The 13,381-nt window shown below is 38.6% G+C and overlaps 1 protein-coding gene across 1 annotated transcript in view; it reads right to left on the minus strand.

Annotated features, from left to right (window-relative positions):
* Positions 1-13,381, minus strand: part of LOC134530755 (uncharacterized) — a 98,110-nt gene that overhangs the window by 35,275 nt on the left and 49,454 nt on the right. The window contains exons 8-9 of the mRNA XM_063365895.1: positions 10,163-10,312; positions 171-390 (exon numbers count right to left, since the gene is read on the minus strand). Coding sequence (XP_063221965.1) covers positions 171-390; positions 10,163-10,312 — 370 coding nt within the window. The remainder of the gene's footprint in view (positions 1-170; positions 391-10,162; positions 10,313-13,381) is intronic.

Raw genomic sequence — 13,381 nt, forward strand, 5'->3', positions numbered from 1 at the left:
TGGAAAACCCACCAACTAACGGCAACATTAGCCACATGCGAAAAATTAGAGTTCAACCCCACCAGCAATCTAACACAAATTGCCTTTGAGGGAGACGAGTGATTTGCCCACTTCACCAACATGGCTCCTCATGTGTGAGAGCCGCAAATGAAGTGTGTCATGCAACTTACCATGTCCTGCAGCCTAACCATGACGTGTTCCAGGCGCCTGTTGGCTTCTATGTGCTGTGCTTGGATCCCGTGTGCTTGGGTGGCTTCCGGCAGCACCTCGGTTGGGTCGTGCTTCAACTGAACTGTTGGATTTTGCTGCAGCACTTCTTGCTTAGCCTTCATTGCTTCTTGCCGGACCACTTCCACATGTAGCTCATCATTCGTGCTGTACAATGGGCACCTAGGGCAAAAATGTAAGATTTATTTTTAGTTGTAATTAAGTATATTCTGTGTCATGTAAAAAGACTAAAATTTGAGATGACTCAAAAGTTGTACCAGTGCACGCTTCCCAAATGTCACCTGCAAAGCAATACTTGAAAATCACATGAAGTTGTAAATAAACAATGTTGACAGAACATGTGGCAGAAGAAGTGTATATAAATTTCAATAAATTTCAGACAAGTTACTTGATAGAGACTATATACTAATGAATACATTTTTCCCCGCAGACATACACTGTTTAAGATATAACGGTTCGTTATATACAAAATAAACAGATGTTGAACGCCGATTTTAGTTTTTTGTTTTTATTTTTTCAAACAGAATGCCCCGACGAATCTAAACACTTCCAATGGTTCATTCACTCGTTTCATTCAAACATCTGCCCGTCGAAAAACTGCTGGTAGCTCGCGCGAGGAAAATTAACGAAAAGTAATAGCGTAGATTAAGTCCTTCAGTAATGTTTTGCTGCAAATACATGAAGTCAGTGCGGCCTCAAACGTGGCCGCACCCAGCGAAACCGAATTTCGCCCCGAGCCAAATGCAGACGAAGGTGGCCGCAATTTCTAATTATTGTCCGAAAGAAAATAAAACAAATTAGGTTGACTTAATACTCGGCCTGGCTCTGACCACCAACGTGAAATTATCCATTAGCAAATTACTGCATAATTTAGCGAGAAGCCACCGAACGCGACCTACTGGTGCAGCAGTCGGCAGACAACTGGTGAACTCATGAACTCGTCTCCTCCACGCAGGGAGTAAACGTCACATGACCTCACCGACCAATCACACGCACTCTTCATTCACGCTTACCGATACAAGCCAATCACAGAACAAGTTACAATACATGAAAAAATCTTTTAGATACAGAACTCTGGGCTTCCCCTGATCAGTCTCTTTTCAATTTCACATCGAAATCGGGGACTCCCATTCTCGTTCTCTCTCCCACACCGTGAGACAGCAGTTATCACTCGGTTCCCACGCAGTGGGGGAATTACCGTCTTTATCTCGATTGGCGGGGAAGCACTGTTTCTTTCTCACTCCCACTTACAGGCCTCTCATGCCTCTCTTTCTAACCATTACACCAACCCAGACACAGTCCCGTGATTTATAATTATATTACAACATGTTAATAAAAATTAAGAACAGCAATCATAATACAAATTACTTTACAAAAATTAAACTTATTGAGAAAAACCTGAAAAAGTAGGCATAAACAGGTAAAATTCTAGTACAGCGGCTCATTTGTGAATAATTACATAAACAATAGTAATGATTAAAAATGTTTAATAAAATACAAAATACCTTCTTAAAACACAGAGCACGTGCAAATAACATATATTAATATTCATAACGTCTGATTATACTGTTTCATAACTTATACATCACTCAAAAAACATTGACTTATTACTATTTACATATACCAAAAAGAAGTTTAAAAGAAAATTATTTATTTAGGGGGGCAGGGTCCTGCAACATTACAAAGACAAAGTGTGACTTTTTGACAGGGGCTTTTGCGAAAATTCAGTCTTGAATATTGTTATATAATAAACAAAATAAACACAAATAATCATGCATCAATATTTATTTTGTAATTTTCATAAGAATATTCAGAATTACATTTTAACACAGTGTATTTATATGTTAAAAATACATGACACATACATTTATACTGCATGTAAAATGCTAAGTACGTTTTAAAATAAATAACAAGGAAACTTTGAATATAGGGTAGGTGGGGGCAAAAGTTGCCATGGGGCAAAAGTTTCCATCTATATTTGAAAAAAACCGGGAATAGTTTTGAAGGAAATACACTAGGCAGCGCACTTGTTTGTTGCTTGTCAGTTGTCTGATGAAACCTCGTGACGATCTACCAGCACCAGGCCAGGAATATGAGGTGAGTGTTTTTTTGTCCTTTTTGATGTAATTTTTTGCCGTTTTCGAGTGTTAGCTGACGTAACTAAAAAGTGTGTATAGTTTTGAGCAAATTTTCTCGTTTTAGGCTGGAACATAACCTTTTAAATCCTTTCACAAGATTTTGCATTACTTGTGTACAATGGCGGGAATTACAACTTAACCGAAGTAACCTAAAATGGGGTAAAAGTTTCCACACACAATGGGGCAAAGGTTTCCATTGGCATCCTTTGCCCCTATTATTATTTTTATTTAGTTTTATGTCCTGTTTTTAGTTAGGGTTCATAATTTGTACTCCTGTTCTCTCTTAGATATAGATTATAGTCAATGTAACTTGATTTGAATGACATATATAATAGTTAGGGTAATCATTTCAGGAATTACAAAAGAAAAACTGACCAAAAACCCCTTACTCAAGCTCTCTATGACCAAGCATGTTCATTGATGAAGGAAGGAGTTTCTTTGCGTCAGGCAGCCAAAGCGATTGGATTCTCACACACCGCATTAATGAAAAGGATGCGACTTGGAAAAGGGGGGTCAAAGCTTGGACGTTTCAGGAAGATTTTTACATTGGCACAAGAAGATGATTTATTTCGTCACTGTGTGGAATTGGACAAACGGTTTTTCGGTTTGAGTCTCAAGTCTTTGAGATATCTTCTGTATGCTTATGCTAAGAAAAATAGCATCTCCTGTCCATTTTCTGACGAATCAAAAATGGCCGGAAGGGATTTTACCCGAGCGTTTATGAAGAGAAACAAGCTATCGTTGAGAACCGCACGTAAGACAAGTGTGGCACGTACCATGGGATTAAACCGTCATCAACTCAAACTGTATTTCAACAACTTGGAAGATACCTTAAAAAAATATAACTTTGGGCCAGAACGTATTTACAACATGGATGAATCCGGAGTTCAGACAGTGCCAAATAAAATACCAAAGCACATAGCTCCCACTTGTAAGAAGGAAGTGGCGAAGTCTACATCCGCTGAACAGGGTAAAACGATAACAGTGGTCTGTGCAATGAGTGCGGTCGGACAATTTGTACCTCCATTTTTTATATATGGAAGAAAACGAGAAAATAGGCTGCTTATCAAAGGAGGACCGATTGGTTGTGACATGGCATTGATGGATAAAGGCTACATGAACTCAGCAACTTTTGTGAAATGGCTGGATCACTTTAAGAAGTACACAAATCCTACTCCTGAGAACCCAATACTTCTTATACTGGATAATCACATTTCACACATCAGTTTGATAGCTGTTGAGTTTGCTAAGTCCAATTACATTCATTTGCTTACCCTACCGCCGCATAGCAGTCACAAAACGCAGCCCTTGGACAGGTGTTTCTTCAGGCCATTCAAAGCCTTTTATGATGCGGCTGCAGATAGCTGGACAAACGCAAACCCTGGGCAAACAATAAGTGAATTTGATGTCTCACAACTTGTTAAAATTGCCTTTGAAAGAGCAGCAACTGTTGAAACAGCAGTTCAAGGTTTTCACAGCACTGGAATCTATCCTTTCGATAAAAATAAATTTACAGATGTAGACTTTCTGCCCTCCGAAGTAACAGACCAAGAACCTGAAGTTACAGAACCACAAGACGATGAGGAACAGAGGTTCATATATTTCAACCATGACCGCAATGACCATCTACCTCGAGGGGACGACCTTCCACCGGAGTCACAATTACCAGACGAACCCACTTCCATGATGGATGACATAAGTCCTGGTCAACTCATCGGAGAGGCTTCATCTACTGGGAACTCGGCTCACATAGCTCAAGAAGTAGCACATTCTGTACATTATCCTGAGAGACCATCATTTTCAGGCGATTGGGTACCAGCAGTTGCATCACCTGAAGACATCATTCCACTTCCAAAGATCAAAATAAAGAGGAAGAGAACAGGGAGAGGCCTGAAATCAGTTTTACTTACCTCAACGCCTAACAAAAAATATCTAGAGGAAAAAGAACAAGAGAAGGCGAAGAGAGAAAATAGTAAATTGTTAAAGAAGAATAAGAAACCAAGAAAGGCATTGTTTCCACCACCCAAGCATAAGCTTCAGCGAACTAAGAAGCCATCACCACCATCATACACCTCCTCTGACAGTGATTCCTATTCTGTTCACAATTTGAGCTCGGATATGGATGGACTCTTCTCTGAAACAGAAAATGAAGAAGATGATGAACCAAGTGAAAACAGCCAGAGCACCAGGAAGTTGCAGCTGAATGATTTTGCTGTGGTGAAAGTTCAAGGCAAAACCAAAGACTCGGTGAGGTTATATGTTTCAAAGATTGTCCACGTTTTTGACGATGGATATTATGCTCTATTTTACAGAAGAATTCCTCAGACTCAGCGATTTTCAGAAACAAAAGAGGAAGCTTTTCTTAAACCTCAAGATATTTACATGTCACTCTCCAAGCCAATCAAGTGCACTTCTGGACGATTCATAAATACAGTAACTTTTTCTAGTGATTTCAATGACTTAAAAATTTATTGATAAACTTAAACTGGGATTTAAGTAGGCTTTGAATGAGTCTACTTCCCTACTTAATTTGTTTTTCCTACAATAAGTAGGTACTCCTTTGTTTTTACCCATTTCTCTTTGTAATAATATTTTATAACATTCTTTTGTAATTTTCTTGTTTCTTACTTTTGTTGTTTTGTAATTTTCTATATTATAATAGGTAATAAATGATTCTTACGTGTCTAAAAAGGCTGAATAAACCCAAACGTGTAGGCCTATGTTTTATTAGTGGTTTTTTATGCCTATCTAGCTATAAACCAATGAGTGGGGCAAAGGTTGATAGTGGTAACCTTTGCCCCACTCAGTGGGGCAAAGGTTTCCAAACACATGTTTTAGAAAAAAGAAAGATTCGGTGCCTAAATCTTTTGGAAAACAATTCATTTATATACTGAAGGTGCAGGAGATATCCTATTACAATACCAACCACTTTTTGGAACGATAGGACGATTTGGGGGCCCAGGGGAAAGTCAAACTTCGAAACTGGAAACCTTTGCCCCCACCTACCCTATTACTTTTACTGGTCATAACATTTGAAGAAGTGAAATAACGTATTTAAAAATTATTTATAAATGCTGCAGAACAAGATTTAAAAAATTAATAAAAATTAACCTTTAGATTAGGCTTTTAATTTATAATTGGAGTTGTTACATTTTATATTTTATTTATCAAAGAGAATTTGTATGAAAATTAAATATTTTATGTACATCTGCTAAATAAATAAGGTAGATTAATTAATTTATTTCCTTAGCTGTAGATTAGAAATTGGGATTTTGCCGAGCATGGTGTAGAAGACAAGGCCGTACATCATTGAGGCTAAGTTTAAGTTAGTTAAATGCAAACCATATAGGAGATATATTCGGACCCACAATCATGTGTGTTGATCACATGTTACGATGGCAAGGATGGAGAATATGTCAAACCATATTTCAGCACATTGTCCAAATACGAAACCACATGAGAATTTAGGCTGAAGAACAGTTACTAACACTCCATAATGGTTTGCAAGGTTTAAGTGGGAAACTATTACTGATTTAGTTGAATAAAGATATTTTAGATTGGGTGAGATTGGCTTAGCTTGCTTTTGGAGCTCCATCTCACTCCTTGTGATCATAATTCTAAACCAACCCTCAGCACCCAGTTTTTTTTTATAAAAGTATTATTATATCTTGTGGCTTTTGTAGGTCTTATAGCTCTTTAAGCTTTTGTAACTTTTGTAGCTCTTGTAGCTTTTGTAGTCACCATCCTCTCTCCACCCCATGCTAAATTCCCCATCAATTTCAATTTGTGTCAGTTAGGCACCCTAACTCACACCTCTCCCCACCACTGAACTCACTGACTAGTGACTTGCTTCACGAGAACTCAGCTAGCCATCGATTTCATTGTTCCTCTAGTGATTTGCTTCACAAGAATTCAACCGACCATTCATTTCATTGTCCCTCTAGTGACTCATGGAGGAGGGGCAATGGTGGACCCATGAGGAGGGGCAATGTCGGACCCACGAGGAGGGGCAGTGTCGGACCCACGAGGAGGGGCAGTGTCGGACCCACGAGGAGGGGCAGTGTCCGACCCACGAGGAGGGGCAGTGTCGGACCCACGAGGAGGGGCATTGTCGGACACACGAGGAGGGGCAATGTCGGACCCACGAGGAGGGGCAGTGTCGGACCCACGAGGAGGGGCAGTGTCGGACCCACGAGGAGGGGCAGTGTCGGACCCACGAGGAGGGGCAGTGTCGGACCCACGAGGAGGGGCAGTGTCGGACCCACGAGGAGGGGCAGTGTCGGACCCACGAGGAGGGGCAGTGTCGGACCCACGAGGAGGGGCAGTGTCGGACCCACGAGGAGGGGCAGTGTCGGACCCACGAGGAGGGGCAGTGTCGGACCCACGAGGAGGGGCAGTGTCGGACCCACGAGGAGGGGCAGTGTCGGACCCACGAGGAGGGGCAGTGTCGGACCCACGAGAAGGGGCAGTGTCGGACCCACGAGGAGGGGCAGTGTCGGACCCACGAGGAGGGGCAGTGTCGGACCCACGAGGAGGGGCAGTGTCGGACCCACGAGGAGGGGCAGTGTCGGACCCACGAGGAGGGGCAGTGTCGGACCCACGAGGGGCGGCATTGTCGGACACACGATGAGGGGCAATGTCGGACCCACGAGGAGGGGCAATGTCGGACCCACGAGGAGGGGCAGTGTCGGACCCACGAGGAGGGGCAGTGTCGGACCCACGAGGAGGGGCAGTGTCGGACCCACGAGGAGGGGCAGTGTCGGACCCACGAGGAGGGGCAGTGTCGGACCCACGAGGAGGGGCAGTGTCGGACCCACGAGGAGGGGCAGTGTCGGACCCACGAGGAGGGGCAGTGTCGGACCCACGAGGAGGGGCAGTGTCGGACCCACGAGGAGGGGCAGTGTCGGACCCACGAGGAGGGGCAGTGTCGGACCCACGAGGAGGGGCAGTGTCGGACCCACGAGGAGGGGCAGTGTCGGACCCACGAGGAGGGGCAGTGTAGGACCCACGAGGAGGGGCAATTTCGGACCCACGAGGAGGGGCAGTGTCGGACCCACGAGGAGGGGCAGTGTCTGACCCACGAGGAGGGGCAGTGTCGGACCCACGAGGAGGGGCAATGTCGGACCCACGAGGAGGGGCAATGTCGGACCCACGAGGAGGGGAAGTGGTGTACCCACAAAGAGGAGCAGAGGCCGATAGAAATAGCGCTGCAATGGTGGGCTCATGACTCAGCAGCAGTGACTCAATGAGAAGAAGAATCCATTTAAGTGGTGGTGGAAGAAGATCAGGGAACACCGGAGACCTCATGCAACATCGAGTCACGCTACTCCACAAGAACTACTTTCCCTCATCGTGTGCACATGCAAAGACAAATGCATACGTAACTGTTAGTGCAGGAAGAGTGGTTTGAATTGTTCAAGCATGTGCAGCAATTGCTCTGGCCTGGGATGTGTTAACAGAGACATGCTCATCATTGGTGAGGATGTAGAATGTGTTTGGAGACGACTGAATCCTGATTCATGTTTTACATTAATTTGAGATTGCATTTAAATGTTTTTCAATATAATTTTTTTGTACATTTAGAGAATTTTTGCTAAGTAGGGATGCAATATACATCCGCATTACATACATACATATAATTCATTCTGATAGTAAAGTTGATTTATTTCAGTTTACATAGTGATAATTTCATGTTTTTCCAACAAAATAGCATACATAAATCTTACTACAATTTCAGATGTGTGTTCACTTTCATGCACATTTATTATACTAAAACTTCAATGGCAAAATAATTCAATTATGTTGAAAAAAATAAATCCAAGGAAAAAAATAAATATTTTTTTTAAAAAATTGTAACTTTATAGATTTGAAAACAATTCAAATTATATGCTCACTGATACTCCAATTATTACGGATCATATTACTAAAAAGAAATATTTATTAAGTTCCAGTACAGAAAAATCATGGTTTGAAGAGCTTTAAAAAGTTTATTGTTTCAGTACAGAATATCTAAGTTTTGAAAAACACACAAATATAATAATAAATTCCTGCTCTGGACATTGAATATCCTTTTATTTTATTAAGATAAAATTTTATTCACGAAATAGAAATTAAAAATATCAAAAATGCAAATTAACAACATCAAAACAGAACAGGAAATTTTTTTTGGAACCAGTATATTCCTAGTTAGTGCCACACAATGTTAGTTATAAACACATGAAGTGTGGTATGGAGACACAACTAAAAGAAGCAGCTACAAGAGGATGATGATGTAGTATGCATCCTAGTGCCCGATAGGTTTTTTTTTAGTGTGAAAGTTCATGCCCTACTGACGGGGCAAAAGAAGGCACAATTATACATTCTTACCAGACCTGCCAAAATAGATACATCTAGTAACCTTGGCAGTAATAACATTATAGAGGTACAAATACTTGCTACATTTTTTGGGTCTAAATACAAAATAAAAACTTGAGTCACCAGTAAAATCTATGAGAAAGACATAATTTCACATTCTGTATAGTAAACTAAGCCAAATCTTTGGTTAACAATCAACCCTATGCTGAATTAAAATATCAATACATTATATCTAAATATTAATTTCTTAACTAATGTTTTAATATAAGCAATTTTTGCAACTATGAAATGATTAGCCTTTCAACAAACTACACTACACCAATCCCTCACTTTGCACATCTTCATTGAGCGAATTCATTTAGCACAATGTTAATTTTGCTGCCCCAGTCTTGAATAGCACATCTTTAAATTTCAGTTAGCATGAAATAGCTAAATCGCCACAGGGGAAAAAAAAAAAAAAAAATATGTCGGCCACGAAGTCTGATTCAACTCGATAAACAACAAATGTACCGTGGTATACAGTTAGCTACACGAGGGGCAGAAGAGATGCGTGCGCATGTCTGACTATGCTATCAGCTGTTGTACAAACATCAGCTATGGCCAGTTCAGTTGCGACTTTTAAGTGTAACGGACTAAATGTTTTTACGTCCGCACATATGCCACCGTGCCGTACCACTGTCGCTCGGCCACAGACCGGGCTGTAATGAACTTCAGTCTAGCCAGTGGCAGGGAACTTGAGTGCATAATGCATCATGTTCAAGTATTACGGCATGCAGAATGTCATGAAGACAGCAGTTATATTGGTCGCACTTTAGTTTTAAGTAAGTTAACTGTGCGCACAATCATACGTATTGTAAAAAAGAACTCTATCACCCATTTATATAAGTTGATGCTGTTGGTTGTACTAGCAGGAACTTATTTGACATTAGATACCGGAACAAAAATGAATAGATGATTCCCTTGGAAAAGGTTGTTTAATGAATGGTGTAATGGAAAAAAAAAGTTTTACAGGATTGATGTAAACCAAGCAGTGATACGTTAATAAGCACTTTAATTTTGAAGTACATAACCACCTACCACCTATCACCTGTTACGCTGTGTCGTATTTGTAATACAAAGGATTTGATGGTAGGCTTATAAAGATGAATGGTGTGACATATTTATAGTTGAGTGTTATTCTACACGTTTATATTACGTAAAGAATATTTCCCTACACATTTTGGAACACATTAAGTAAATTAACCTTGCTATTTATGGAGACTAAATGCTTCAGAATACGTGATTTTGAATAACACAAACATTTTTAGTAACACATTAATAGTGCTAAATGAGGGACTGGTGTATTTTCCTAAAAGTTCCAAAAGCTTCAAGCACATTTCAAACATCATAAGATTGAGGAAAATGCATGATTTATAAAAACAAAAAAATCAAAAAATACTTACCTAGTATATTCTGTGCCGCCCTGACCATTGAAATGTTTATAGTCAGTCACTTTCTGACGGCAAACGTAACACATCATGGCTCCACATACACATGTCATTTTGTTGCAACCATCTTCTTTTATGAAAGGCTTCTTACAATTCCAGCACTCCCTGAGAAATAAACATGGATTTGAAACACAATAAAATTATTAATTAGCACTTCAAATAAAGACAGGAGTAGAAATTGTATTACAATGTAACTTTATTTACAATGCCTTTTAAAGGCCTAGGGTGAAAGATTAAGAGTAAGAGGCTATATGAATACAACATGTAAAAAAAAAAAAAAAAAATAATGGGGGGGAAGAACAACTCTTTTTGGTACACAATTATTTTATTGCACATTAGAGGCAGGCTCTGTCTTTTTATCATGAGGGAACAAATATAGCTTATCACTTGGTAATACGCACACAGAACTATGCAGTGTGATGTGCGGTCCACTTTGAAAACAGCTCATTACCCGAATAAGAGTACCAAACATAGCACCATGGCTTTCAAACAGTTCCCTTTCCCCATTCCATTTTCCCTGATGTGTGTGATGCATCATGACACGACCAGTTGTAGTGTTACCCTCTACCTCTGTGAGCACCTTTTCCGAACCTAGAATTGGTTTAATGGACTTTAAAAAACCAAAAGCATTTATGTGTTCATTAATGAGCACCAAAACAAAAAAGCTAACATGGGAATGAGGAGATTGCCACCACCTCTTAATTCTTATTCATTATGTTCTTTCATTTATGCCAAATTTTTGTTTATAAATTATCAGATTAACTTTTGCTGTTGGCACTTTTGCTTGAACATCTGGTTATTTGTTCTAATTTTGCAGTTTTTAATTTATATAATTAGTTGCTGGTGCGTACATTAGTTTGGTACCTTCAGTATTTCAATTATCAGCTTAACTTCAAATTATTATTATTCCGTTGTATTTAATTGATTTAATATTAAGTTAGTAACCATTTGTTTTACTATTTGGGATCACTGTTTATGAAGTCTGTCAGCGAGACTTAGGACAGTCTTGCTCTGTGAACATGGTTTATGTTTCAGACGCGTGCTCACGACTCTTGTCAGATTTGAGAGGCATGGATCCCGCATGGCTGTCTACCATGTGCATGAGCTGTTTGGTTTGGACTTTCAACTAAGGACCTTTTGTCTATGGACTAGTAGCCACATCGGGAGATATCGCTGTGACTATGTGAGTTCACTTCGGTACAGTTTTCAAACTTTTTCCTTATCCCTCTGCTGCAAAATGCAAGTTATTCTCCTTTAGTGTTGGAAATGACATTGCAGCGAATATGCTTTAAGGCTAAGATCCTTAGTTTTGCAGCCTCCAAGAAAATTATTTCTCCCATGAATATCGTAGTAGATAAAAAATACATACTAGACAGAATTGTAAATAAAACTTTGAATTTTGTAAATATGACCATAAATTTTTTTTCAAAAAATGCTTTCTTATTTAATTTTAATTTTGAAATTTTCAAAACTAAATATTAGGTATATATTTAAACGGTACACGGCTGTTACTTTGCACACAACTTAAAGGAGGTACAATGAACAATTCTGTCTATTAATATTTTTAATATAACGTACAGAATTTAAATAATCTGAGAATTAAATACTGTGATTTAACTGTCACTTGCCGCTGATGAAAGGAACGAGTTCAACAGTTTGCCGCTAGAGCTCTGATTAGTTCCGAGTTTACTCACTAGATGGCTCTAATATCGCAGGAGTTCAGGCGGGAATATTATTGCTTCGAAACGGTCAAAACACAACACTAGTATCAGCAATGAATTGAAAACCGTCTCACATTGTCGACAATTTCTATAGATATATTTGTCAGCTTTTCAGTGATGTAAATTATTATTAATATGCTTCACTTGTCGTGACAAATTTATTCATAGAATATTTTCTTATTTAAAATCATCTAACTACAATTTCTGAATTGTTTTAGTAGATAAGAGATTTATTATAATAGTTGGGCGTCTTAAAAAAAACTTATTTTGGAAATACTAAAGTGCTAAATATGATTATAATATCTAACCTGTTTCGTTTACGGGCATCTACGTGAACGTCACACATTACATTACAACATTATTTGACATATTATCTTAGTGACTTCATTATGTATTTTGATATGACTCTTTACCTTAACACATGAATGAATCCTGCAATCACGGTGTATTACAATAATAGCAACATGGTTTCATATAACAATATAACTTCCAAAATCAATTTAAATTATTAAATTATTATTTATACTTCTATCCAGGAATCGTACATTCAAGACAAATAAATAATGTTTAAGATTTTATTAGAATATTTCAATTATTGTAAAAAAATATTGCAAAATGACAATTATTTTCTATAAATTTATTTAATTATATTTATTTAATTATGTTTCTTTGATTATATTAGTACCTCGAATTTAGCTCTGGTAGAATGGGCTATACCTCTGGGTTTAATGTTACATAAATGAGTTATGATCAAAATATTAATAGTTAGTATTGCAACTTTATAGAGATGTTTAAAAAAAATAGTAACTGAAGGACCAGCCGCCTATGGCAACTTCCTCCCGTGATGATTTAGTTATGTATATAACGATACAAAAATAAGGGCCAATCTCTCGATGCTGTCGTTGAACAATGGTTAACTAAAGGTCATTTAAAATTACCTTTGGTTTTTAACAATAGATTTTTCACTACCCAAGCATTTATTGTATCACTAGCCTTGAGCAGTTAAACATTTTCGTTAGTTACACAAGTTCGTTAGAAACACAATTACAAGGCAGTAGCGATTCTTTTTTTTTTCTTCTGGGGTCATGTAAAATTATGTTTGTAAACAAATATTGGCCAGAAAGAATTAGGTATATATTTTTCAATTTAACTTCGCTACATTATTTGCAACTATACATGATCAAAGAAACATAAGTTCCAAGTGCACACGCACGCATATGTATACATGTAAATACTTTTGAACAAGTTCTATGAGGAGTTTTAGCAAATAAACATTCAGGTAATTATCCAAAATACAATTTTAAAGACCTTTATATTGTGTTCTTACATTTGCAGTTAGATTTATTTAAATTATTTGGCAAATATTACAATCTAAAAACTTTTTTAAGTATGTCCAGTAATTTTTTTTAGGTAATTTTATTTGTGTTACAAGAAACCGAAGACCTTGCTGAAG

Source organism: Bacillus rossius, chromosome 3, assembly GCF_032445375.1.
Source record: "Bacillus rossius redtenbacheri isolate Brsri chromosome 3, Brsri_v3, whole genome shotgun sequence".
Classification (NCBI taxonomy): Eukaryota; Metazoa; Arthropoda; class Insecta; order Phasmatodea; family Bacillidae; genus Bacillus; species Bacillus rossius.